This window comes from Blastomyces gilchristii, assembly GCF_000003855.2.
Source record: "Blastomyces gilchristii SLH14081 genomic scaffold supercont1.38, whole genome shotgun sequence".
Classification (NCBI taxonomy): Eukaryota; Fungi; Ascomycota; class Eurotiomycetes; order Onygenales; family Ajellomycetaceae; genus Blastomyces; species Blastomyces gilchristii.
In genome coordinates, this window is record NW_003101645.1 from 29,233 (window position 1) to 49,954 (window position 20,722).

At 46.9% G+C, this 20,722-nt stretch overlaps 7 protein-coding genes across 10 annotated transcripts; 2 read left to right on the forward strand and 5 right to left on the reverse strand.

The window, feature by feature from the left end:
• Window positions 1-183: 183 nt before the first annotated feature.
• On the reverse strand, window positions 184-3,502 carry BDBG_09261 (nuclear matrix protein). Its single transcript, XM_031723929.1, has 7 exons — window positions 3,148-3,502; window positions 2,999-3,077; window positions 2,824-2,942; window positions 2,083-2,763; window positions 1,871-2,020; window positions 1,500-1,813; window positions 184-1,436 (listed from the first exon to the last, which is right to left on the reverse strand). Exons 1-7 carry the CDS (start codon window positions 3,391-3,393, stop codon window positions 1,055-1,057), a joined length of 1,971 nt encoding a protein of 656 aa, XP_031581311.1. The 5' UTR covers window positions 3,394-3,502; the 3' UTR covers window positions 184-1,054.
• On the forward strand, window positions 3,263-8,907 carry BDBG_09262 (DEAD helicase superfamily protein). The gene is made up of 4 exons (XM_002620288.2): window positions 3,263-3,858; window positions 3,938-4,038; window positions 4,099-7,584; window positions 7,675-8,907. The coding sequence occupies exons 1-4, from the start codon at window positions 3,623-3,625 to the stop codon at window positions 8,121-8,123; spliced, it is 4,272 nt and encodes a 1,423-aa protein (XP_002620334.2). The 5' UTR covers window positions 3,263-3,622; the 3' UTR covers window positions 8,124-8,907.
• Window positions 8,405-10,445, reverse strand: BDBG_09263. Of its 3 annotated transcripts, none has more exons than XM_002620289.2 (11): window positions 10,041-10,358; window positions 9,939-9,979; window positions 9,856-9,868; window positions 9,657-9,722; window positions 9,547-9,589; window positions 9,408-9,479; window positions 9,300-9,346; window positions 9,189-9,207; window positions 8,989-9,067; window positions 8,804-8,897; window positions 8,405-8,704 (listed from the first exon to the last, which is right to left on the reverse strand). In XM_002620289.2, exons 1-10 carry the CDS (start codon window positions 10,065-10,067, stop codon window positions 8,816-8,818), a joined length of 489 nt encoding a protein of 162 aa, XP_002620335.1. In that variant the 5' UTR covers window positions 10,068-10,358; the 3' UTR covers window positions 8,405-8,704; window positions 8,804-8,815. The 3 variants fall into 3 exon arrangements, with proteins under 3 accessions (XP_002620335.1, XP_031581313.1, XP_031581312.1); XM_031723931.1 differs by having other exon boundaries at window positions 8,405-8,714; XM_031723930.1 differs by having other exon boundaries at window positions 8,405-8,897; window positions 10,041-10,445.
• On the forward strand, window positions 10,213-15,628 carry BDBG_09264. Of its 2 annotated transcripts, XM_031723932.1 has the most exons (4): window positions 10,213-10,508; window positions 10,576-10,663; window positions 10,738-12,045; window positions 12,357-15,628. In XM_031723932.1, exons 1-3 carry the CDS (start codon window positions 10,385-10,387, stop codon window positions 11,981-11,983), a joined length of 1,458 nt encoding a protein of 485 aa, XP_031581314.1. In that variant the 5' UTR covers window positions 10,213-10,384; the 3' UTR covers window positions 11,984-12,045; window positions 12,357-15,628. The 2 variants fall into 2 exon arrangements, with proteins under 2 accessions (XP_031581314.1, XP_002620336.1); XM_002620290.2 differs by having other exon boundaries at window positions 10,738-14,632.
• Window positions 12,285-14,349, reverse strand: BDBG_09265 (uncharacterized protein). Its single transcript, XM_031723933.1, has 4 exons — window positions 13,937-14,349; window positions 13,204-13,685; window positions 12,772-13,114; window positions 12,285-12,710 (listed from the first exon to the last, which is right to left on the reverse strand). The coding sequence occupies exons 1-4, from the start codon at window positions 14,133-14,135 to the stop codon at window positions 12,664-12,666; spliced, it is 1,071 nt and encodes a 356-aa protein (XP_031581315.1). The 5' UTR covers window positions 14,136-14,349; the 3' UTR covers window positions 12,285-12,663.
• BDBG_09266 (phenazine biosynthesis PhzC/PhzF protein) lies at window positions 14,484-16,186 on the reverse strand. Its single transcript, XM_002620292.2, has one exon. It carries the CDS (start codon window positions 15,874-15,876, stop codon window positions 14,881-14,883), a length of 996 nt encoding a protein of 331 aa, XP_002620338.1. The 5' UTR covers window positions 15,877-16,186; the 3' UTR covers window positions 14,484-14,880.
• A 302-nt stretch (window positions 16,187-16,488) lies between these two features.
• Window positions 16,489-20,713, reverse strand: BDBG_09267 (replication fork protection complex subunit Tof1/Swi1). The gene is made up of 4 exons (XM_031723934.1): window positions 20,544-20,713; window positions 20,227-20,464; window positions 18,021-20,150; window positions 16,489-17,964 (listed from the first exon to the last, which is right to left on the reverse strand). The coding sequence occupies exons 1-4, from the start codon at window positions 20,619-20,621 to the stop codon at window positions 16,823-16,825; spliced, it is 3,588 nt and encodes a 1,195-aa protein (XP_031581316.1). The 5' UTR covers window positions 20,622-20,713; the 3' UTR covers window positions 16,489-16,822.
• Window positions 20,714-20,722: the final 9 nt, after the last annotated feature.

The window sequence follows — 20,722 nt, forward strand, 5'->3', positions numbered from 1 at the left end:
TCAACTTCGGACAAAGAGGAAGCAGAATGAAGCTCCATGAGAGACAGACAGGGGGGAGGGATGTATAGTGAAAAAGAAAGAAACAGATCTGTGTTTTGTTTTCGCCTTTCCACGTGGCTAAAACAATGAACCTGGGCATTCGTCTGCATACAGGTATATACATACATACATCTGCGTTGCAACTGTAGATCTAACTATTATTGGAATTGTGGATGGCGAGTTGTTTAATTTTTAATTTTTAATTTTTTTAATTTTTTTTTTTTTAAACGGGAGGCGGTTAACTGTACTGGGTGGGTGGTAACAACTCCTCCACCGGATTTATGTTATGCCTTGTGAGATGTAGATGTATCGTTCTTACTGACATTGATCATTATATAGGCAAGTGATTCTTTATACCATTCATGTCATATCATCCAGCAAAACATTCCCGAGCATCGCAAGCAACATTGGGACTTCTTTCGTTTTTAGATCTAATCTGCTTATTCCTTCCTACTCCCCGGCCCCTCCTCAAAACCAGTTTATTTCCACGGATCGTAAATTAACAATGGCATAACATGGCGTACCAGCATGCACCTGTTGCCCATTCTTCGAGGCTCGACGCGGGAGTAGACCGTAGAGCTGCACTTTAACGGCGAAGGATGTTAATTGGGAGCCATGCTGTGGAGCTGCATCGGTCAGTTGCCTTATATACCACCCGCCTGTGCAGCTCGCATACCCCTCTGTCTCCGCTTGGATGTTGAGCTTCACCACTCTCCTCGGATACAGCAAGGGATCAGTGTGCCCTTTCGACATGACATGTTAAGGAAGAGAAGGGCGGAGCTAATCGTTTTCGAGAAGGTAGCGTTGACCCTGGGCTGTGAGGGTCTGGCGAACTCGTTTGCAAACTAACGAAAAGAAGCGTTCGCGGGGTAAGACAAATACCGAGCATGGGTTGTCGTCCTGTGCTCCCACGGAGGCCAGTTATTATGGGCAGTCCGTTCCGTTTCCCGCATCGAGCTCAATTTTGTAGTCACGAGGTATACTCCAATAACCCATCTACCTCCCATACAAACTCTTAGCCCTGCTGCGGAGCTGCTCCATCGGATGAAACCGGTGGCTGGTTTTCCTTTGCCTTCTCCCCTTTTACATCGCCCCTTTTGGAAGGTCCATCTTGACGATTAACGCCATTTTCCACTGCAGCTTTTTGTTTGTTTGATGCGCTTGACGCATCCTCAGACGCAGGAGGCGGCTCAAAAAGAACCTTGAGGTTATTTCCGTCCTCGATTTTGTCGAACAGTGCTAGTTTACTGCGAGAGGAAAGACGTAGGGTTCTCCAGGTCTTGCTTGCTCTTGCTTTGGTCGCCTCGTCCTTCTCTTCGCGCGACTGGGCCATGTCAATATTAAACTCATCGTCGGCAATCCCGCGCATGTAAGAATCTAATGCTGGGGTAGTGAATCTTTATTGGGATAGGAGTTAGCGAACGGCTAGTTCTGTGATGGGGTCATGTTACGCTATTTACCTGTCGGGGTGCTTAAGCCGGCCCACGCTATTGATATTCTTATCCTCCGTGAGGAAATTGAGATCCAGGGATCCTAACGGGGCGGATCGAAGTCGTTTGCTCGTCGATACCTTAGTCGCAGTAGCTTGCGTATCTAAATAATCTTGGATTGACACTGGGGTACGCTCGATCGGAGGACATGCTTCTGCCTTCCATCGAACCCAATTTTTGTCTCTAGTGAGAACAGTGTCCACCATTCTGTAATAAAATTTCCCCTCTGAACCTTGTTGCAAATAGCTGGCAATGGAGGTTTTCATTTGTGACGCCCATTTTGCCTAGGAAATAGTCAGCACCTGGCATATTACTTTAGAAGAAGCAGTGCACAAGTTTACATCTTCGTCATTAAGAACGTAACTGTAGAGCACTGATTTGTTTGTTGAGTCCGCCAGCTTAGCCTTAGCTTTGGGCGTGAGCGAGAGGACAAAATCAAGAAGAATTAACGATTGCACGAGGATGTGTCTCCGGAACGCGACATCATTCACCTGGAATAAATCAGTATTTGGTTTGGTTGCAAAATGTCCATCACATGAAGCTAGATACCAACCTCTAATTCAAATAAATCTCTACTCGTCAGGTACTTCGGGTTGAAGCTGTTCGTCATTTCCATGCCGTCACCTACACGCCTCCGCTTAAGGCCACGACGCGCATCTTCCGATCCTTTCGTCATCCGCGCCTCCATATCGGTGTTTACCTTCTGGAAGATGGAAAGGGATGCCTCTAGACCGGTTTTGAAGGCCGCAAAATTGGCCGGATCGAAAAGAGAGGTTGGCGAAGAGAAGTTGTTTTGCAAACTCCAAAAAATGGGGTATAGCTCATCCATAGACGGGGTTGAGCTAGGTTCTGGCTCCTGGGGTTTCTTTGTGGCCGGTTGCGAACTTTGCAGGCCTACATCAGCTGCTGGATGAGCTGCCTGTCGGTTGGATTCTTGCTCACTGGCCTGCGCCGATTCGGTTTTCGCATCGCCAGCGACTTCTTTCGCAGAAGCATCCACATCCATCGGAGTCACGCCACCGTCTTGAGCTTTGGGAAGCTTATCAAAAGTGGTCACATTCTCCGTATGAAATTCGCCTCTCAAATTGACAGAGCTACGGTCTCCTAGTGGGAAGCTCTGAAAGAGAAATATGAAAACCCTCCCGCAAAATACCGTATCTTCGGTGCGCGAAAGCCGGCGCAGGAGTTCATTGCACGATCGTAGGATAATCAAGCTCTTCTGCTTGAAATGTTTCTGTAGTCATAGTCCGTCAGCAGAGTTTCCCGATGGATATTTAAGGAACCCGAAACCTACAGCAGTATTTCGTTCCCTCCTCGACTCCAGATAATCAAAGACCTTCCGACAGCCGTCGATGGTTTGACTGTCCAGCAGCTCCTCAATGAGCCAGAATAGCAGCCCGGGTTCACATTGTTCTACAGAGTATATCAGCGATTAAAATCTCAGATAATACCCCGCGCAGGGCGCTCACCGTTATCCGAAAATATCGATACAATATCTAGAAGGTTCCATATATGAATAAACGAAGGTTCATCGATCGAGGTGGTGGCCTACACCAAAAGAAAGGTTAGCACGGTATGGTATAGCCCATCCAGCTGGCTGAGAAGGAGCGTGACAGACAAGAAGATCATAGAACTTTTTCCGAAAGGCAGTTTCAACCACTGCGAACTGAGCCTGTTGACTTTGCTCCTTCAGTCCACTATCTTGGTCTTGTTGTATTCGGCGTATCGCATCGCCCAGATCGGCATCAGTCAACGGAGGTTCAATGCTGCAGTCTTTCTTGATCTCCGCCGCCTTATCCAGAAGGTCCTGGACTAATTGCTGGTAGACCTTCACCGCCACGATATCTTCTACTGGCATGATCATTTGGATAGAACGAGGGCGGCAATTAAATTACCTTGTGATTTGCCGTGTATCTGAAAGAGGTTGGTATAAATCTCTTTCTTGAAGCTATTTGGCGGCTTGACGTTGTTCCTTTGATGCTCTGGGGGTGACAAATCGTGCACGGACGTTTTCTGCACGTCTTGAAACCGCTTTTTTGTTTTGGCGGCGTCGGACTGTTGTCCTTGAAGCGCATTCCGTCAAGACGACAGCAATGGGACTCCAGATGCGTCCAGCAATGGCGCAGAGCTTCGACACCCGCCCGACGGTGAATGACCTCCAGGAGGATAACCGGTGGGTGAATCTGGCTAGGGCCCACTGGTTGAAGCTGTCGAAAGCTCCGAAGGCAAAGCCTGAGGTTATCAAGAATGATCTATGGGATGGACTGGTGTCGGAAAAGTTCGCTGTTCGTTCTCTTCTGATATTGGAAAATCTTCATGTGCTGGAAAAGTAGGTTATACTCTTTTGCTTGTTGCTGTTGTTCTTCTTCAGACAGAATCCCCCTGACAACAGTACTCTCTCTGCCCAGGTTCCTTTGGCCAACATACTCCGAAGATTCCTCCAACTACCATGTCCTGCTCATAGCCGTGATTGCTGGAATTAAACAGAGGGAGCACTTGCCAATATGGGGTAAGGTTACCCTGAAGTCGCGTAGTTATATCACAGAGGCAAATACTGACTCCATCGCAGAGCATTTCATGGAGAGACCGACAGACTTCACGACCCTTTTCCGCCGTATCCTTGCTATGAACCTTGATACAACATTACCAACAAAGTCCAAGATCTATCTCCTATCATTCGTTATCAGCGCTTTTCAATCGCTGGAGAATGCGCTTATTCGCAAAGAATGCGCTCCGCTGGTTACGATATCGATTTGGCACAACCTTCACAATGATGCTTCTAGGAACAAGCTCCTGGAACAAACGGATACTTTGAAACGGGGATGGCGAATAGCTGCGAAGCGGTATGAGAAGGCTGACGATGCTGGAAAGGCAAAGCTCCGATTTGATCGTTCTTGGTTATATTCGATGCTGCTCGATTTCCTTCAACGAATCAACATGGCTGATGGCAGCGATCCGGACAATGTACGATATTGCGAGCGATTTATGGAGTTCCTTGTCGATCTGGACAGCCAGCTTCCCACGAGGCGATACTTCAATTCCCTCCTAAAGGATCTCAACCTCCTTGCAGTAATCCGAGTATCAAAGCTTTACAACGAGGAACCGAATGCGCTTTTCCGTGATTTCTACACTCTCCTCAGGCATTTCATCAACTTTGCGGTAGACGATCAGTCGGGCCAGCACCTTTCTCCTCAAGCTGTTTATGACGTTCACTGTAGGGAGTTGGCTCATCTTCAAAGAACAGCAATTAAGCATTTCAAAGACAAACTCACCATTTTAGCATTATCAAACTACGGTTCGATCGAACAACGGCCTGAATTAGAGTCACACTTGTCCGCCTTGACTGATGAAGAATTAGAGACCCTTTGTTCCTACCTTGGTTTTAGAATAAGCTATCCTAAGCAATCCAATATTATTCCCGATCGCCAACTAATTCTTGAAATTATACTCTCGGCTTTCGAGCGCCATCGTTCATTCCAAGAGTCCGCATCACAGCTGGCCGTCATGCCCACGGAATCAAACTTGTACGACCCTGCTTTGATCCGCAATGAATCCTATGATGGCTCTCGGCCATTGGCCATTCCAAAATTAAATTTACAGTATTTGAGTCTTGGCGATTTCTTATGGCGATCGTTTTTGCTTTATCGTTCTGAGGCTTTTTTTGAGATCCGAAAGGACCTTGAATCAGTACTCAAGCGATTACAGCCACTCTTTCAGAGAAATACCGGGACTGTGTCATTTGAAGGGTTCTCAAGAATGGCAATACCAATTGCAAAACCGGCGATCGTTGAAGTTGCACCAGCAAAAGTTGGATCAACTAACCCTGCATACGTCCGTGCCGAAATTGGACTGGACGTCAGCCGTCTCGGTGATAATGTTCGAAGAGAATGGGAATCGCTTCGGCCTGACGACGTCGTTTTCCTTCTTGCGTTGCAGCCTAAGAAATCGGTAAAGCAGATATTTAGCAACAGCCGGGATCCAAAAGATGAAGTGAGCTTGTTACATGTCCGCACTGCGGAAGTTGTACAAGTTCTCGACGAGCACGGACGATTTTTGAGGGAACCTCAAACCGAGGAAACGAATGGATACAGGCCGCGGCCGCGACTTCGAAGATTACTTGTGAATATCGATGCAGCGTCGTATAAAGCCGACATGGAAACTCTTGCGAAAGGGAAACCCGACGTCTACACATCTATCAATGTAATTGTTAGGCGAAGCGCCAGAGAAAACAATTTTAAGCCAATTCTAGAAACCATGCAGTGCCTAACGGTCGCGGACACCAATCTGCCTCCGTGGATACAGGAGGTTTTCTTAGGCTACGGAGACCCGGCTAGCGCCAGATATACAGAACTGAGCAATAAAGTAAAATCTGTCGATTTCCGTGATACGTTCCTAAATTGGGACCACCTTGTCGAAAGTTTCCCAAACCAGACAATTGTACCAGATGACGGCGCGGCCTCTCGCTTTGATCCACCATATGTCTTGGAGATGTTCGAGGAGAATCCCAGGGCGACAAGCTCGAACGCATCAAAGAAGAGACGACGAGATCAGGTTGAAGTTGCTGAGAAGACCCCCAGCTCGATACGTGTTTCCTCATACCGTCCACCTAATCCAGGACCTTATCCGGTTGATGCTCCGAAACTCAACAAGATTCGATTTACACCAGCCCAGGTCGAGGCCATTGTGTCCGGTACCCAACCTGGCATGACTATTATTGTTGGACCCCCAGGAACAGGAAAAACTGACGTTGCAACTCAGATTATAAGCAATATTTACCATAACTTCCCCAATGAGCGGACATTACTCATCGCCCACAGTAACCAAGCCCTAAACCAACTTTTCCAAAAAATTATGGCCTTAGACATCGATCAACGCCATCTCTTGCGGTTGGGTCGAGGAGAGGAGGAGTTGAACACTGAGGAAAGCTATAGTAAATACGGTAGAGTGGATACTTTCCTGGAGAACCGTGGTAGCTACCTTGCCGAAGTAGATCGTCTGGCGGCTTCAATCGGAGTGGAGGGCGCTCATGGGAACTCTTGCGAGACGGCAGGCTATTTCAACACCGTATACATTCGACCGGCGTGGAAGAAATACTGGGATACAGTTCAGGCCGAAGACTGTCCTCGCGAAACCGTTATCGAAGCTTTCCCTTTCCATTCATTTTTCTCGAATACCCCAAAACCGCTGTTTGATCCAAATTCGTCAAAAGAAGAGCTGCTCGACGTCGTTTCCGGATGTCAAAGGCATATGGACAAATTATTTTCCGAGCTTGAGGATATCCGTCCGTTCGAGATTCTCAGATTCCAGCGCGATAAAGCCAACTATCTTCTAGTAAAAGAGGCTCGAATAATTGCCATGACTTCGACCCATGCGGCTATGAGGAGACAAGAAATTGCCAACCTTGGATTCCAATATGATAATGTTGTAATGGAGGAGGCAGCACAAGTCACAGAGATCGAAAGTTTTATCCCTTGTGCGCTACAGAACACTAAAAACGGGGAATTGCCATTGAAACGAGTAGTACTTTGCGGCGATCATCTCCAAAACTCCCCCATAATTCAGAACATGGCTTTCCGGCAATACGCGAACTTTGAGCAAACACTCTTCTTACGCCTTGTAAGGTTGGGTGTACCGACAATAAATCTAGATCAACAGGGTCGATCACGTCCGTCAATTGCAGAACTTTTCAGATGGAGATACCCACAACTACGAAATTTGCCGGCTGTAGAAACGAACGAAGAGTTCAAACTCGCCAATCCCGGCTTCAAATTTGACTACCAATTTATCAACGTTCCAGATTATCAGGGAGTCGGCGAAAGAGAACCCTCAGCCCATTTCATTCAAAATCTTGGCGAGGCAGAGTATACTGTTGCTATATATCAGTATATGCGTCTCCTTGGCTATCCAGCATCGAAGATATCAATCCTGACAACGTATACGGGACAAAGAGCGTTGATCAAGGATGTTCTGAACCATCGATGCGCCAAGAACTCTCTATTCGGCTTACCAAAGATCGTAACGACGGTAGACAAGTATCAAGGGGAGCAAAACGACTGTAAGTTTAATTGCATCCCCAAATAGAGTATCAAACTCTACAAAAGTTTTACGGTATTCGAAACTAATGTTTAATAAAAAACAAAAACAGACGTTATCCTCTCCCTCACACGCACACGAACCGTCGGCTACTTGCGTGATGTGCGCCGTCTTACCGTCGCCCTCTCCCGTGCCCGGTTAGGCCTCTACATCCTCGGCCGCCGCGAAGTCTTTGAATCATGCTTCGAACTCAAACCAGCATTTGACATACTCCTCCAGAGGCCCGATAAGCTCATGCTTGTTCCCGGCGAGCTCTTCCCGACTTCAAGAACTCTAGCGGAAGATGCTGTCACTGGTACGCCAATGGAGGGAATGGAGCACCTGGGCCAGTATGTGTATGAGATGACCCAGGCGAAGATTAAGGCGTTAGCGGAGGAGGGGAAGGCAGCGGTCGCTCCTGTGGATGCCGATGAGGTTATGGCCACCATTGGTGAAGAAGGAAAGGATGAGGAGGCTGATGATGAAGAGCGTTTTGTACAGCCGGAGAGTATTCTTGATTAAGATCTGAAAAAAAGCCTGGTTCCTTCTTGGAGGTTTTCCTCCTTTCTTTTTTGTTCACTTGGTTGTGACTGGGTATCGTTGTAACAGGAGTTTTCGCTTCGTTTCTTTTTTATGATGGTTGAAATATATTTGCCTCTCCGTTTTTTTACCTGGAATCAATGCTGGGATAGGACTGGGCTCTATGAATTTACCGCTGAACTTAGCCTAATTTATTCCTGGCGTTTTCCGCGCCTACCACTTTTGACCTTTATGTATCTTGACTGTATGGTTATATTTATACTGTTCCAGCATCTTACTCGGATGTTACGCAATGATTTTCACGCTTAAATGTCATTCCTCTAATATCTGGTTGAGCACCGGCTTGCCCCATTCCTTTCAAGGCCTGAAGTTATTGTTTAATTCGGAGTTTTAAGTGTAGAACTTCGTCGTATGTGCCATTTAACTTGGGTTTTCTAACAATGTCTTTCTCTATGTACAGCACAGGGTTGCTATGATCTTATACAATCTATTTAATACAACGGGAAAGAGCTGTGTGCCGTTCGGACACTACTACAAGGCATTATGGGCTTTCTTTGAAGTAACTGTAATGAGCTACTGCCCCGGTCAGCTTCCAACTCGTCTAGTCCTATCTATCCACTACGGCCTTGGGGGAACTTATAACTTCAGACTTGGTAGCATACGTCGCGGCTTTCTCAAGATTTCGCCTCCGCCCCATTTTCCGCCTTCAGTTGATCAACAATATTTTTCGGGTCCTTGTATGCAAGAGCAACGAACCTATACCCTTGATGTTAGAATAAGGAGCCTTCTCCAAAGGGAAAATGGGAATCAAGGCAGCTATATTGTATGCTGAAAGCCGCATACTTACTTTGTATGGCTCCCCCGTGCGAAAATTTCATTCTGGGAATTGGTGAACTTTATCGATGTGAATGCAAGCGTTTTCCCGACTACGATTTTGTATTAAAGGGACGCGGTCATTATTATATTAGTTCCATTCAGTATCCTTTGATAGAAAGAGGTAAAGAAGAAGGGGAGAAGGGGAAAGGAAACAAGTGGATAAAACCTTACACTTATCGCATGTAACCTCCTAATTGCGGGTTTTGCATTAGTATCTTGAGCAGTCGACAAAGGGGTTCAGTCGACAAAGGGGTTCGGGAATATGATCGCCATCCAACTCACTGCGAGAATCTTATCTCCAATTTTACCTCCGGAATTGAGATATGTCACTAGTAATTCAATTCGAGTCTAGTCAGAGAATGAATTTCTGGGAATGGGGAGTTCACGAACCATTAATGTCAGTTGAAACACCTGTAGAGAATAGTCCCCTCGAAGCAAGGGCTAGGGATCCTCCGAGATCGACTGCGGGATATAGCATCAGCAAAAGTTAAATTACATGGAAAATAAAATGAGGGTGTATTCCACATACCCATGCTAGCAATAGTGCCTCCATGAAGGATACCTAGGCGATTCTTGTATGGAAAAAAGGATAGTTTAGTTGGATTTCCCACCGCCGCTGCGGAGAAAATGAATACAAACCGTATGCTCTTTCTGAATATCTAGCTCGAAGTTCACAACACCAGGGCGTGCGGCTGTCACGCGGAGCTATTGATATGGTCAGTTCTCTCATCTAGAGTAGGACATGTATGGATGGAGTGATATGGATGGGGGCGGAACTCAATTGCAGGCAACTGCAAAGGCCAATTGTCATGCATCTAATATCGGTATAGATACATACGTTATGCAGCAGCCTATAAGCAACGGCTCGTCGTCAACTATGCATGTTCACTCTCAGGAAATGTCGTGAACAATGATGAATACCTCGGCTCTAAGCCAGATGTAGTCCGGAAGGACTGCCAGACCTGTAAAGTTGAATTAGCAGTTAAATTGAGAAGCAGAAGTTTAACGAAAGCAGATACTTACTGATTCAACAAATTTTAACGTTTTCATATTGCAATGATTAACCACCGAATAAATGATATATGCTGAAGGAATCGAGTTTGTTGTATCAAAGTTGTTCTAGGTTGTCAGAAGCGCAGTAGCCGGCGCTTAGCTAATCGATCGCGCGCTGGCCCCGTACGGATACGATACTGCGTAATCACCTCACGTCTCTAGCTTCTGCTCTTCGCTCACTGGGGATGAATTAACTATTGTCTTGAGCTTCTTGAACCTCAACCTATCGCCTGGCTGGGATCGCTATGATAGATCGGTGACAACTATAGCACGGCGACTGCCCCAACAGCCTCCGTCTTGGAAAGAAAATAAAAATGGCTGTGTCATCTTCCCGATCGATGGACTACCTGGAAAGTTTGCCAGGAACTGTCTTCCGCAGACTCTACCAGCAGCCATCCACGGCTCTAGCAATCTTTCGGCGAATGTTGCCGCACCTGGGTAAATGCGCAACATGACTTCTTTCGATGGATGAATATTCAGATATGAGTTAGCTAATACCAAGTAGCAAAATGTTTCGTCATGGCGCTTCTCTACCTTAAGGATCCGCTGCCTGCCGCGGATCTAGAACTATGGGTGAAGCCAGAGAGTAAACGGTGAGCGAAAAGCTTGATTATATGTATCTATCCATTTTTAGGAATCGTGGGACTAATTACATGGGGCCTTGAAGCGAGAGAGACAACGCGCTATCGATCTTGGGCAGACTCCATATCCTGTCAAATACTACTACCTCGGATAATGTCAGGGCATATACTGTTACGGATCCCTTCGCATCATCGCTTCGACAGGCCCTTACAGGAGGGAATAAGCAGCAGTCCTTTGGAGTTCCGTCCCTAACCGCTGATGAAAACCCTATGACCGTTGCTCTACTAGACGACTATGCACGGAGTCAGTGGGAAGGCGTTCTGGGTTATATGGTTGGAACCAGCGCTCTGGGGGTACAGCAAGCAGTCACGCTAAGCAAGGGCGTAAAACAACTCCTCCAAGCCTGCCATCTCGTTGAAATCCGCGACCGAAGAGTCGAAATCACAAAGGACGGCTTCGCCTTCGTCCTTCAGGACCTCAACACCCAAGTCTGGCACATCTTAATTCTCTATGTTGAAAACGCGGAACAAATAGGCATGGACAGCGTCGAAGTCCTGTCTTTCCTCTTCGTCCTCAGCAGCCTCGAACTCGGCCAGTCATATGAAAAGAAACATCTCACATCGACCCAACTCAAGACCCTCGCAGACCTCACTGATTTCGGCATTGTGTATCAGCATCCCCCCCACCAAGAAGCAACTCGATTCTACCCTACTCGCCTAGCCACAACCCTTACCTCCGACTCTATCACCCTTGGCAGCTCCATCTCCAGCAGCCTCACCGCACCCAGCGGAGGGCCCGCCGCAGTCTCCAATGAGCCCGGAACAGGCTTCATAATTATAGAAACCAACTACCGCCTATACGCCTATACATCCTCCCCCCTCCAAATATCCCTAATCTCTCTATTCACAACTCTAAAATATCGCTTCCCCAACCTCATCACGGGCAAATTGACACGCCAATCCATCCGACGCGCCGTAGAAATGGGCATCACGGCGGACCAAATCATCTCCTACCTAACCACGCACGCCCACCCGCAAATGCGCAAATACCACGCGTCAAAATCCGGCGCGAACCCCGCCGGCGTTCCAGCCGTTCTCCCGCCTACAGTTGTTGACCAGATCCGTCTCTGGCAACTGGAGCGGGACCGGATAAAAGCCACGCCAGGCTTCCTGTTTAAGGACTTCGTTAGTCTGGCGGAGTTTGAGGGCCCGTGTAGATACGCCGAGGAGATTGGGGTGTTGTTGTGGAAGTCAGAGAAGAGGCGGATGTTCTTTGTCACGCGGCATGAGCAGGTTGCGGCGTATTTAAGGAGTAGGGCTGGAAGAACCTAGGTGATTTCCATACAGGTGGAGCTAAAAGATATCTTGAAGCTTTGATTGTTTTCTTTAACGGGGTAGGTTATGCCTTTTTGTTGCTTTTCTTTTTTTCCATTTTCGGCACAAGACATCCTGCCCCCTTTTTTTGTCACAATATAGGAAAGGCGTTTGCGGGCATTATCCTAGAAGGATTTTATTTTGGGCTTTTCCTTCTTCGATATCCTAGAAAGCTCGGTTTTCGTCTTATTTCAATATCTACGTTTTCACATCCATGACATCGTTCTTCGAACCAAGCGGATTAGGGACATCCAATAACTCCTCCGTTCCATCCTAATTCGCGTGTATGAAGCCCCGACTTTACTAACGATTTTCGTTGCAATGCTAAAAGGAATAAAAGCAAAAGCAAAGCCCAATAGCACGAGATCCACTCCAATCTTTATTAACCCATGTCCCCTAGCTCTCATTGCGTTTCGGGTCCGAACCAAATATGCGAAATAAAAATCCTGAACATCACAAAGCATTTCGTGAATCGTCCAATGAGGGGTATTAGTTTGCAAAAGCAAAAATCAACAGAAATTTGGAAACCAAGAAAAAGAAACAAGAAACAAATCGCACCACTCAAGCCAAACTCTTCCGAACCGTCCTAAACATATTCATCAATCCAATCCCTCCGGCGCCGGCAATACCACCGCCTGTCAGAGTCCCACCCTCACTCCATTTCCGCTTCCTATCAGCCACCTCCCTATCCGATATGAGCGTGCCATCACTTAGATCCGCCGTACTATCACGGTACCCCTGCTTACCTCCAGCAGCACGAGCATCAGCACCAACACCAGCATCACGCACGAACCACTTGGACCACCGATTACCAAAACATCTTGAATAGGCGTCTCGAAATTCCAGGAAGCTTACTCGTGCCTCAGCAGTTGAGCAGGCGTTTTCCAAAAAATCGAAAGCGCGCTTGGCCCGTTGGTCGTTCAGGGTTGCGGTGGAGGATGAAGTGATATAGTAGTATGCTAGTGCAGCTGAACTGTCATATCCTGTGGCCGCGTCTGATTCCTCTTTGAATGAGTCTTCGTGGTGGAAGGCATTGACCAAGGTGGAGAAGCGACCTAACCAATACTGGCGTGGTTGGGCGGTGGTGACCTAGGGAATCAAGGGGTTCCGTTGTTAGCGCGATGCACAAGATTGAGCCATTACAATTCTAGGGGTACGAAAAGAGGTACCCGACTTACGGTTTGGATGTCATCGCCATTATTAGGCGAGGGACACGGGGAGATGAGTTCCTCCATTGGGCGTTGCTCTCTCAAGTTCGTTGGCTGCTGTAAATCCGAGACACAAGCATCCTTTATCGCAGCATCTGGGGGGTTATTTCGACCTCTAAAGCTCCTTAAAGATGCTGTATCTTCACAATCATTAAAGATACTGTACTTGCTACGAGCATTTCTCTGGTATCGATTAATGAAGCTTTCGGTGGGTGCAGAGTAGCCAGGAAGTTTAGAATATGATGCCAGGTTTATAGCTGTCAGACTTTTTGGCAATGAGCGCCCTTTTGGGCCCAATAATGGCTGTTGCTTGGGAGAAAAACAATGCTGTGATCCGAAGGATCCAGCTGGCGGATTATTGGCTATTTGTGCTATTTGTGCGTTTGCTGCATTTGTCGGTTTCTGCCGCATTCCCCCTATTTGCTTCTGCTGTTGATGTTGCTGCTCTGGGCCTGATTGTTCATGTGAAGCCCTCTTGTTTTTTGATCGTGATTGGTGGTGCGACAAAGATGATCCATGTCTTAGGCTACTAAAGGAAAGAAAAACGTGGTTGATTTCGGAAGCGGGAGCCCCGCGTTTGTATTTCTTCTAGGATATCTGTCTAGTTGGGGACTGGGCAATGGAATTCGTGACACCTGGGATTGCGCTCTTCCCTCTTTTAATGTCCCGCATTTGACACGCTGTTTTCCTCCGTTTGTCTGACGTAGTTCAGATGGGTTCTTATGCGAGATGCTTGGTTCCTCTGGTCCAGGTTGCTGGAGGTCCATGCTCCCTGGCTTTCCGTTTAGACCCGGGCTATCCTTAACGGAACTGGTTACTCCCATCAATGTTTGGGTTTGATCCCTTGAATTTGCCCATGGTATCAATGATGCCCTCCCCATGGTGTGTGTTACGGGTGCCATGGCCCCTTCAGATCGCAACTGTGAAACTCCTGGGCTGGGTGGACATGGGCTGCTCGTGAACGACGTTGCAGGGGTCGTACCGTAACTTGAATCCCCGGCGTTTGTGTGACGTTGCCTGCGATGAAATGTATTCCTTGCGAAGGCTTGGAGGGATTTTGTTAGGGACGACTTACGTCGACAATCCTGGGAAGCGCCGTTGTCTTTAGAATTGCGAGGACAGGCATATAGATGGGGGGAGGAGGAGGCAGGATATCGTGCCAGAGGCATGTTTGTTTGGCTTAGGCGCAAGCACTCGAAGACCTTCAGGGTATGTATATATCTTGTTTACGTTAGATGTATGGGTGAGGAGGTTTGCTATCATCGGGATCTTTAGACAGGTCGTAAGACTTTAGGGAGAATAATAGGACTATAAACTCCAGAGAAAGAGATATGATATTGTTAGTTCAAATATAAACATTAAACACAGAAATGTGGAATTGAAAGAAAAACAAAGTGTTAAGTGTTGTTGTGGACGTGAAAATGATAGAAGTCATGTTCCTCTGGTAGACGTCCCATATTACTGCTTTAGGAAGTATGTTTGGCTTCGTCTGACTTCCACCGTAGTTGGCATCCTTACACCACATAATACAGACAAAAAAAGAGCACTATTCACTGTGCTGTGCTCTTCAATAAAAGAGCCAGAGTGACAAACAGTCCTAACCTAAAATGGCACCCAAGATATAAGGGATGTGTGGAACTCCAACCCCTATTCCGCTCCGACGACGATATCTCCCTCAGACACCTTCACGGCGCTACCACTCAATTGGATTTTATCGACCTCTTTACCCCCATCCTTTAACACAGCCTTCAGTCCAATATCACTCCTCCTCCCCATCTCCACCCCCTGAACAACATGGAACAACGTCTCCTTTTCGTTTCCACTCCCGGTCCCGCCTCCCTGCCCCGTAAGCACCAAGTAGGAGACAAGCCCACTCGCAGCGCTCCCAGTCGCCGGATCCTCAGTAGTGTCAAAAAACATGCGGCTGCGAATCACATTTGTCTTCCGCACCTCATCCCATACGTCTTTCACAAAGAAATATACATGAAGGGGTATTCCCGCGTCCCAGCCAGGGTCAAAATAACCTCCCGCCTCCGTGCTTATCGCAGGGAAGCTACAATTTCCGCTGGCTACCGTTGCTGTAGCCAATGCTTCCAAATTGGGTAACTGGACATGTGCAGCTGTCATACCCTTAACAACCGAGACGATAGGGAAACCGTCTGCGTGCGCACTGCCGAGATATGGTTCCATAGATGGATGCAGTTTAAGCAGATCCGCCAGAGCAAATCTTCTCGAGTGGATATGCACGTTGTGCGGAATGAACGCAGAGACCATAGTGGGGTCCTCCGTGGATATGGAGACGTGGATATCTCCGGCCTTGGTGGTAATAGTTGATGGAGGAGCCTCATTACTATTACTTGACTTGGCGTGCTGCAGCAGCCATGATGTTGCGCCGATGGTCGGGTGGCCAGCAAATGGAATCTCTGCTAGCGTGGTGAAGATATCTATGGTGCGGGGCTGTTCGGGACCCTTCGAGGGATGAACGAAGATGGTTTCGCTGAAGTTAAACTCGCGGGCAATTGCTTGTTTTTGAGTTTGAGTTATGGGAACGCTGTCGGAGAGGAAGACTACAGCCAGGGGGTTACCAGCGAAGGGGGTTCTGGTGAACACATCAAGGGTAACGAAATGGAGGGATTGTGCCATTGTGAAAAGTTTGGGCTTATTTCTGGTTTAAGATGCTTGGAGGAATAAGTGTCAATCCGGATGTTATTGGAACAGTCCGTACTTGGGGTGGTCGACAGACGCAATATATCCCACCTGAGAGAAATATATGTCCTTCACAAACAATATTTGGAGCGGGTAACTACTGAGTAACTAGTTATAATGTGGAGAGACGAATACCCCCGCGAAAAATGTTTAAAGTCGCTTAAATCCCCCCTTCTCGAACCTCGAAGTTTACCCTCAGTTAGAGATTTCACTATTTAAACAGATCGTACAATGATATGGAGTATAGCCATTGTGAGCCTATGGAAATATTTTCCTACAGTAAAATCCGTCTAGCTAGATTTATATCAAAGGAGCGATTAGCGTCAAGAGAACTATGAAGCTGGGGTTATTTTTAGAGAGAACAAGCTAACTGGATAGATAGGATGCAACTTGTCTATCATAGGGCGTGCTAAATCGCTTTAGCAGGCAATTGCTAGTTACCACCGCTGCTCCGCTCTTTATCCATCTATGACGCAGGGAAATGAAAATGATACAATAGATTTGACACGGCAAAACTTTGAGGCACTGGTGAATAAACTGCGGCTAATATACAGAGTAGGTTGCCGATTAATGTCATATATAAAACTGACAGCTCAGCCGTCCTCCTGCCTTTTCTCTACTAACGTCCAGAACAACAACAACTCTGCCCCTGAAAAAAAAAAAAAAAAAAGCTCACTCCTAATGACTACAAAAATTGCAGAGTACGTATAAACATTATCATGGTGGTTTACGAACACGCTAACAAAAGACAAAAATCCCCCTATTCCCGCGCCTACAATGACAGTGAAAAACGACAGCAAAACAAGAACCTGGTATCGCATTCGTAGAGACAAAAGATTCAAAGGTCAGAGACAGCGGCAGAGGAAAAACAGACGCCAACTATTTATTCCCCAACTTCCGACTCAGAATCACTATCAATAATGAACGCGCCAAGCATGCGCCGCTGTCGTGCAGGCATCTTGACCTGCTCCTCCTCTTCCCTTCCGTCACTCCCAACCCCTTTGTCTCCCCCAGTTTTGTCCTTGTCGGCCAAACTAGCGAAGTAAAACGGGTTATCAAAGTAATCATCATCATTCATGCCGAATATTGGATTGCGTTCGGTGGAAGTTGGCGGCGTGGTATTTTCGCTCCTTCGTTCAGGCTGAGCCATGGATATCGACTCAGTCTCGGAGGATGATGATGGTGTTTCCTGAGTGGCCATCATGACGTCTTCGTCATCATCATCCTCAGGATTGTCAATGTTAATTGCGTTATCTTCGTCATCGCTATCTAACAGAGGATCGCTGCGCTGACGTTTATTGTTTTCGTCGCCATTAGCAGTACTTTTCCGTTTCCGTCCTTTGCTGGAAGATTTTTGGCCAGTTGCTTTATCACCCCCGGCTGTACCTGATAATAAAGCCTGCTTGATGCGTCTCGCCTGGTTTTTTCTCCTCTCCTCCTCTCGCGCGAAGAACTCCCTATCGGCTTCCTCGTCCGACTCTTCATCGCTGGCATTGATATATAAACTGCTTTTGATCTTTCTTTGGCGCTCCAAGGCATTCGCCTGTCGTGCCAGACGACGCGCTTCGAGCGCCGCCTCGTCCGGGCCATCACCATCCTCTTTGTTCTTTTTCCCTCGTCTAAGTCGCTTCTTTTTAAGCTCGTCTAGTGTGCCGGTCCGAATGCGAAGATTTGGCGGGAATAAGATACCATCAATATCGTCCTCCCCCTCTGAGTCGTTTCCAAAATCAACCTCACCCTGTGGTCTTCCATGGGACGGCATCGTAGTGTCGACGTCCCGTTTTCGACGCAGTAAATCGCGAGGTTCCAGCCCGTCAAATTCAGTTGGCGGGTTTTCACTGTGTTTCTCAACTGATTTTTGGGTTTCTTCTAAAGTTTTGGCTGATAACGATGATGGGATTATCCACGAGGAATCCAGCGTGTCCTCAACACCCAGCCTCTCAAATCCAGCCAATGTCATTAGGAGGCGGAGGCGTCCATTTTTGAACAAGGCAGTACGACACGCATCATCAAGGGGTATAACAGCTAACGAAAATTGTCAACATATATTTGATCGTGCGGAATCGATATCTTATACATACCTATTGAAGGTGGGCTGGGAGGATGCTCCCCGCCAGATTCGGTTTGCCTAGATTCTGCTTCAAGCTCCCAGCATCTCCTTTCATTTACTGCGGTATCAAGCGTTTTAACAAGCCATTGTACTAGGTTCTCCTTTCCTTCCAGGTGTAGTGCAGCTACAACAATCCCCAATCTAGAATCTAGGGTTGTGGCAGCACCGGGTTTCACCTCCAACTCAGCCGCTGGCTTTGAGTTAGACACTGTCTGTCTCTCGTGGCCATACTCCAGATAAAAGACAGTTGCGTTAATTTTGCTAAATAGCATTTCAGTGATAAGCTCTGGGCGTTGTTCTAATTTCTTAATGAGCTTTCTGATAACTCGTCGTGTGAGCTCTTCCCATTCAGCATACACCGACTTTGCCGAATCAAGACCCCCTGGACCCTTTATCATCCTGTAAAATAGCGAAATTATATCCACACGGAAGAGCAAGACGCTTAACTCTTGCTTGAAAGCCACACGGTAGAAAAATCGGTGTGCTCGTTTCAACTGCTCCTCGTTGAGCTCTCTGTAATGCGTAGTTAAAGCAAGGAATGTGTTGACAGATTTTTGGGTGCAGAATTTGGCCGCAAAACGTCGAAAATCAAAAGATCTTTCAACTATCGTTCTAGTTGCATCTTCCATGGCCAAGTCTTCGGCTTCAGACTCATCATGATTTTGAGTTTCGGGGTTTTCAGGATTGGCAACAGCTTCTTTACGTTGTTTCCGCCTAGCTCGTCGCCGGGATCGAATCTGCATATGTTCATTCTGCTTCGAGTACTGTTCCAATAATCGAAGGAAGACATGGGCCAGTTCAGTGCAAGCATCCAAATACCAAAACCCTTGGCTTTCGTAGCCCCTCAATATAGTCAATATCCTGTCATGCGTTGTTTCCTCATAGAATATTCTGCTCAAGATATTTTCTGCAATATCTTGATCTTCACTGATGTCAGAATGGAACATTTGCTGTACTGTTAGAAGGATTTGTGTGAAACACCGCATACTAGCGTTGAGGTCTTGCCAATCCTTGAAATCTAAACAGTTCTGCATATGTCTATTTAGAGCAATAAAGGTTTCTTGGTTGAGGACGCTAGCAACAAGCTGAAAACTATCCGGTTCAATGTCCCTCGCAGGGTTTGGATTCTGCTGACGAAGTTCTTGTTGACGGGTTCGACGAACCCTCTCGGCTTCGAGGAACCAGGAAATTACATAAAAGAATTGGCGAGGTGTGGACTCGGTAACGCGGTCGGCCTCGCGCTCAATGGCTTTGCGGAGATGTGAGAAGAGTGGGTTGAAACCAGAATCCAAAAACTCCTCAACAAATGTTCGTAAATTTTTGGTCGCCGATGGTGTTAAGGGGGAGGGGACGTTAAAGTTATTAACCGACATATCAACACCTCCCCTTCTGTGTTTCGGCCTATTCCACTTCTTTGTTTTGTCCATTTTCAACATTGTCGTCCAATCGTCTTTTAGTACGTCCTGACCCGAAACGGTGGATACTTTTTCATCATCTCGTTTCACCCAGATCATGGTGCCAAATCGTCCGTGCCTTGTAGGGGCAGTTTTGGCGTATTCCCGCTTCAAATGTGATTCCTTGTCTAGGAGAGCCTCAAGATCATCCGTACCGGCAATGCTTCGTTGAGTATCATTCATGAACAGCTTCTCGATATCGACACCCTTGACAATATGGAATAGAATCTCCAGAATAACGACGTCCTGGAAAACAAAATCTTCTCCCATATTGGAGCACATTGTTAATAGAAGGGCAAATACATCTTGTTCTTGAAAGGCGTTTATGGTGGCAGACTTTGATGCTTCTTCCTCATCGCCCTCTCTAGCTAGATGTGGAGAGGGTGTTATTATAGCAAGATTTCTGAATAGGTATAGCATTAACTTTAGAATCCCTTCGTCTCGCGAGGAACGGTCTGACCGAGGAGTTGTCATGCTTGGCAATGCAATACGGATAATCGTTCGTAGAATGGCTGTGGTATCATTTCCAAGAATCCCGCGCTTATACAAAACCTGCGACTGCTGCAAGTATGGTGTATGTCTATGGTGGTTGACCGTCATCTGGCTGTGAATCTCGAGCGGCCATGTCAAGGGAACAAGCAATTCCACTAAAATGAAGCATATCAGCGGATGTCACTAAATTACGAAGTTTGGAAAAGGGAAGGGAAAGCGCAAATTGCTTACAGCATGCCAACGCAATTCGCGACTTGTGCTTTTCATCATGTATATCATCCCCCCAAAGTGTGAGAATGGGAATCAAGTCTCGATTCACCAGGTTTGCTTCGGCCAAACACCTAGCCACGTCCATGCGGTTCGCTTTCTCGTCATAAAACTTCAGCCATCTTTTGATATCGCGCAAGCACGCGAGCGCATCGTCTCCTAAGACATATTTGCCTATATCACTACTCCCAGAGCCTCCAAGCTATTGTAATTTTATCAGCTTTCCATTAAATTTCAATGATCAATGGGGTGGTTTGGAGGTTCTTCTAAGATAGACACACCGCAGTGATAAGGCTGTAGACATAAGCGCGGACTTCAGGATCCACCACCTGGACTGGCTGGACAGACTCTGACTCCATATTATTTGGATGCTGTTGTTAATGGGGCATCAATGTCATATCTCGAGCACCATATTTCTGATTGTTGTCTTCCAGGCCGTTCTCCCTTCGTCATTGAATTT

What these genes read in the sequence shown, in the direction of transcription:
- BDBG_09261 (XM_031723929.1), bottom strand. Translation starts at nt 3,393, where the DNA reads ATGATCATGCCAGTAGAAGATATCGTGGCGGTGAAGGTCTACCAGCAA. An exon ending in ATCGATATTTTCGGATAACG is followed by an intron (nt 2,943 to 2,998) that starts GTGAGCGCCCTG and finishes TATACTCTGTAG; the next exon opens with AACAATGTGAACCCGGGCTG. An exon ending in GAGATTTATTTGAATTAGAG is followed by an intron (nt 2,021 to 2,082) that starts GTTGGTATCTAG and finishes GATTTATTCCAG; the next exon opens with GTGAATGATGTCGCGTTCCG.
- BDBG_09263 (XM_031723930.1), bottom strand. Translation starts at nt 10,067, where the DNA reads ATGAAAACGTTAAAATTTGTTGAATCA. An exon ending in CGTTAAAATTTGTTGAATCA is followed by an intron (nt 9,980 to 10,040) that starts GTAAGTATCTGC and finishes TCAACTTTACAG; the next exon opens with GTCTGGCAGTCCTTCCGGAC. An exon ending in GCACGGGGGAGCCATACAAA is followed by an intron (nt 8,898 to 8,988) that starts GTAAGTATGCGG and finishes TCAAGGGTATAG; the next exon opens with GTTCGTTGCTCTTGCATACA.
- BDBG_09267 (XM_031723934.1), bottom strand. Translation starts at nt 20,621, where the DNA reads ATGGAGTCAGAGTCTGTCCAGCCAGTCCAGGTGGTGGATCCTGAAGTC. An exon ending in TCTACAGCCTTATCACTGCG is followed by an intron (nt 20,465 to 20,543) that starts GTGTGTCTATCT and finishes AAATTACAATAG; the next exon opens with CTTGGAGGCTCTGGGAGTAG. An exon ending in TCCCAGCCCACCTTCAATAG is followed by an intron (nt 17,965 to 18,020) that starts GTATGTATAAGA and finishes AATTTTCGTTAG; the next exon opens with CTGTTATACCCCTTGATGAT.
- BDBG_09265 (XM_031723933.1), bottom strand. Translation starts at nt 14,135, where the DNA reads ATGGCACCCGTAACACACACCATGGGGAGGGCATCATTGATACCATGG. An exon ending in ATGGCGATGACATCCAAACC is followed by an intron (nt 13,115 to 13,203) that starts GTAAGTCGGGTA and finishes TTGATTCCCTAG; the next exon opens with GTCACCACCGCCCAACCACG. An exon ending in TGATGCTCGTGCTGCTGGAG is followed by an intron (nt 12,711 to 12,771) that starts GTAAGCAGGGGT and finishes CATATCGGATAG; the next exon opens with GGAGGTGGCTGATAGGAAGC.
- BDBG_09266 (XM_002620292.2), bottom strand. Translation starts at nt 15,876, where the DNA reads ATGGCACAATCCCTCCATTTCGTTACCCTTGATGTGTTCACCAGAACC.
- BDBG_09264 (XM_031723932.1), top strand. Translation starts at nt 10,385, where the DNA reads ATGGCTGTGTCATCTTCCCGATCGATGGACTACCTGGAAAGTTTGCCA. An exon ending in GCGAATGTTGCCGCACCTGG is followed by an intron (nt 10,509 to 10,575) that starts GTAAATGCGCAA and finishes AATACCAAGTAG; the next exon opens with CAAAATGTTTCGTCATGGCG. An exon ending in GTGAAGCCAGAGAGTAAACG is followed by an intron (nt 10,664 to 10,737) that starts GTGAGCGAAAAG and finishes GGGGCCTTGAAG; the next exon opens with CGAGAGAGACAACGCGCTAT.
- BDBG_09262 (XM_002620288.2), top strand. Translation starts at nt 3,623, where the DNA reads ATGGGACTCCAGATGCGTCCAGCAATGGCGCAGAGCTTCGACACCCGC. An exon ending in GGAGCACTTGCCAATATGGG is followed by an intron (nt 4,039 to 4,098) that starts GTAAGGTTACCC and finishes ACTCCATCGCAG; the next exon opens with AGCATTTCATGGAGAGACCG. An exon ending in TCAAGGGGAGCAAAACGACT is followed by an intron (nt 7,585 to 7,674) that starts GTAAGTTTAATT and finishes AAACAAAAACAG; the next exon opens with ACGTTATCCTCTCCCTCACA.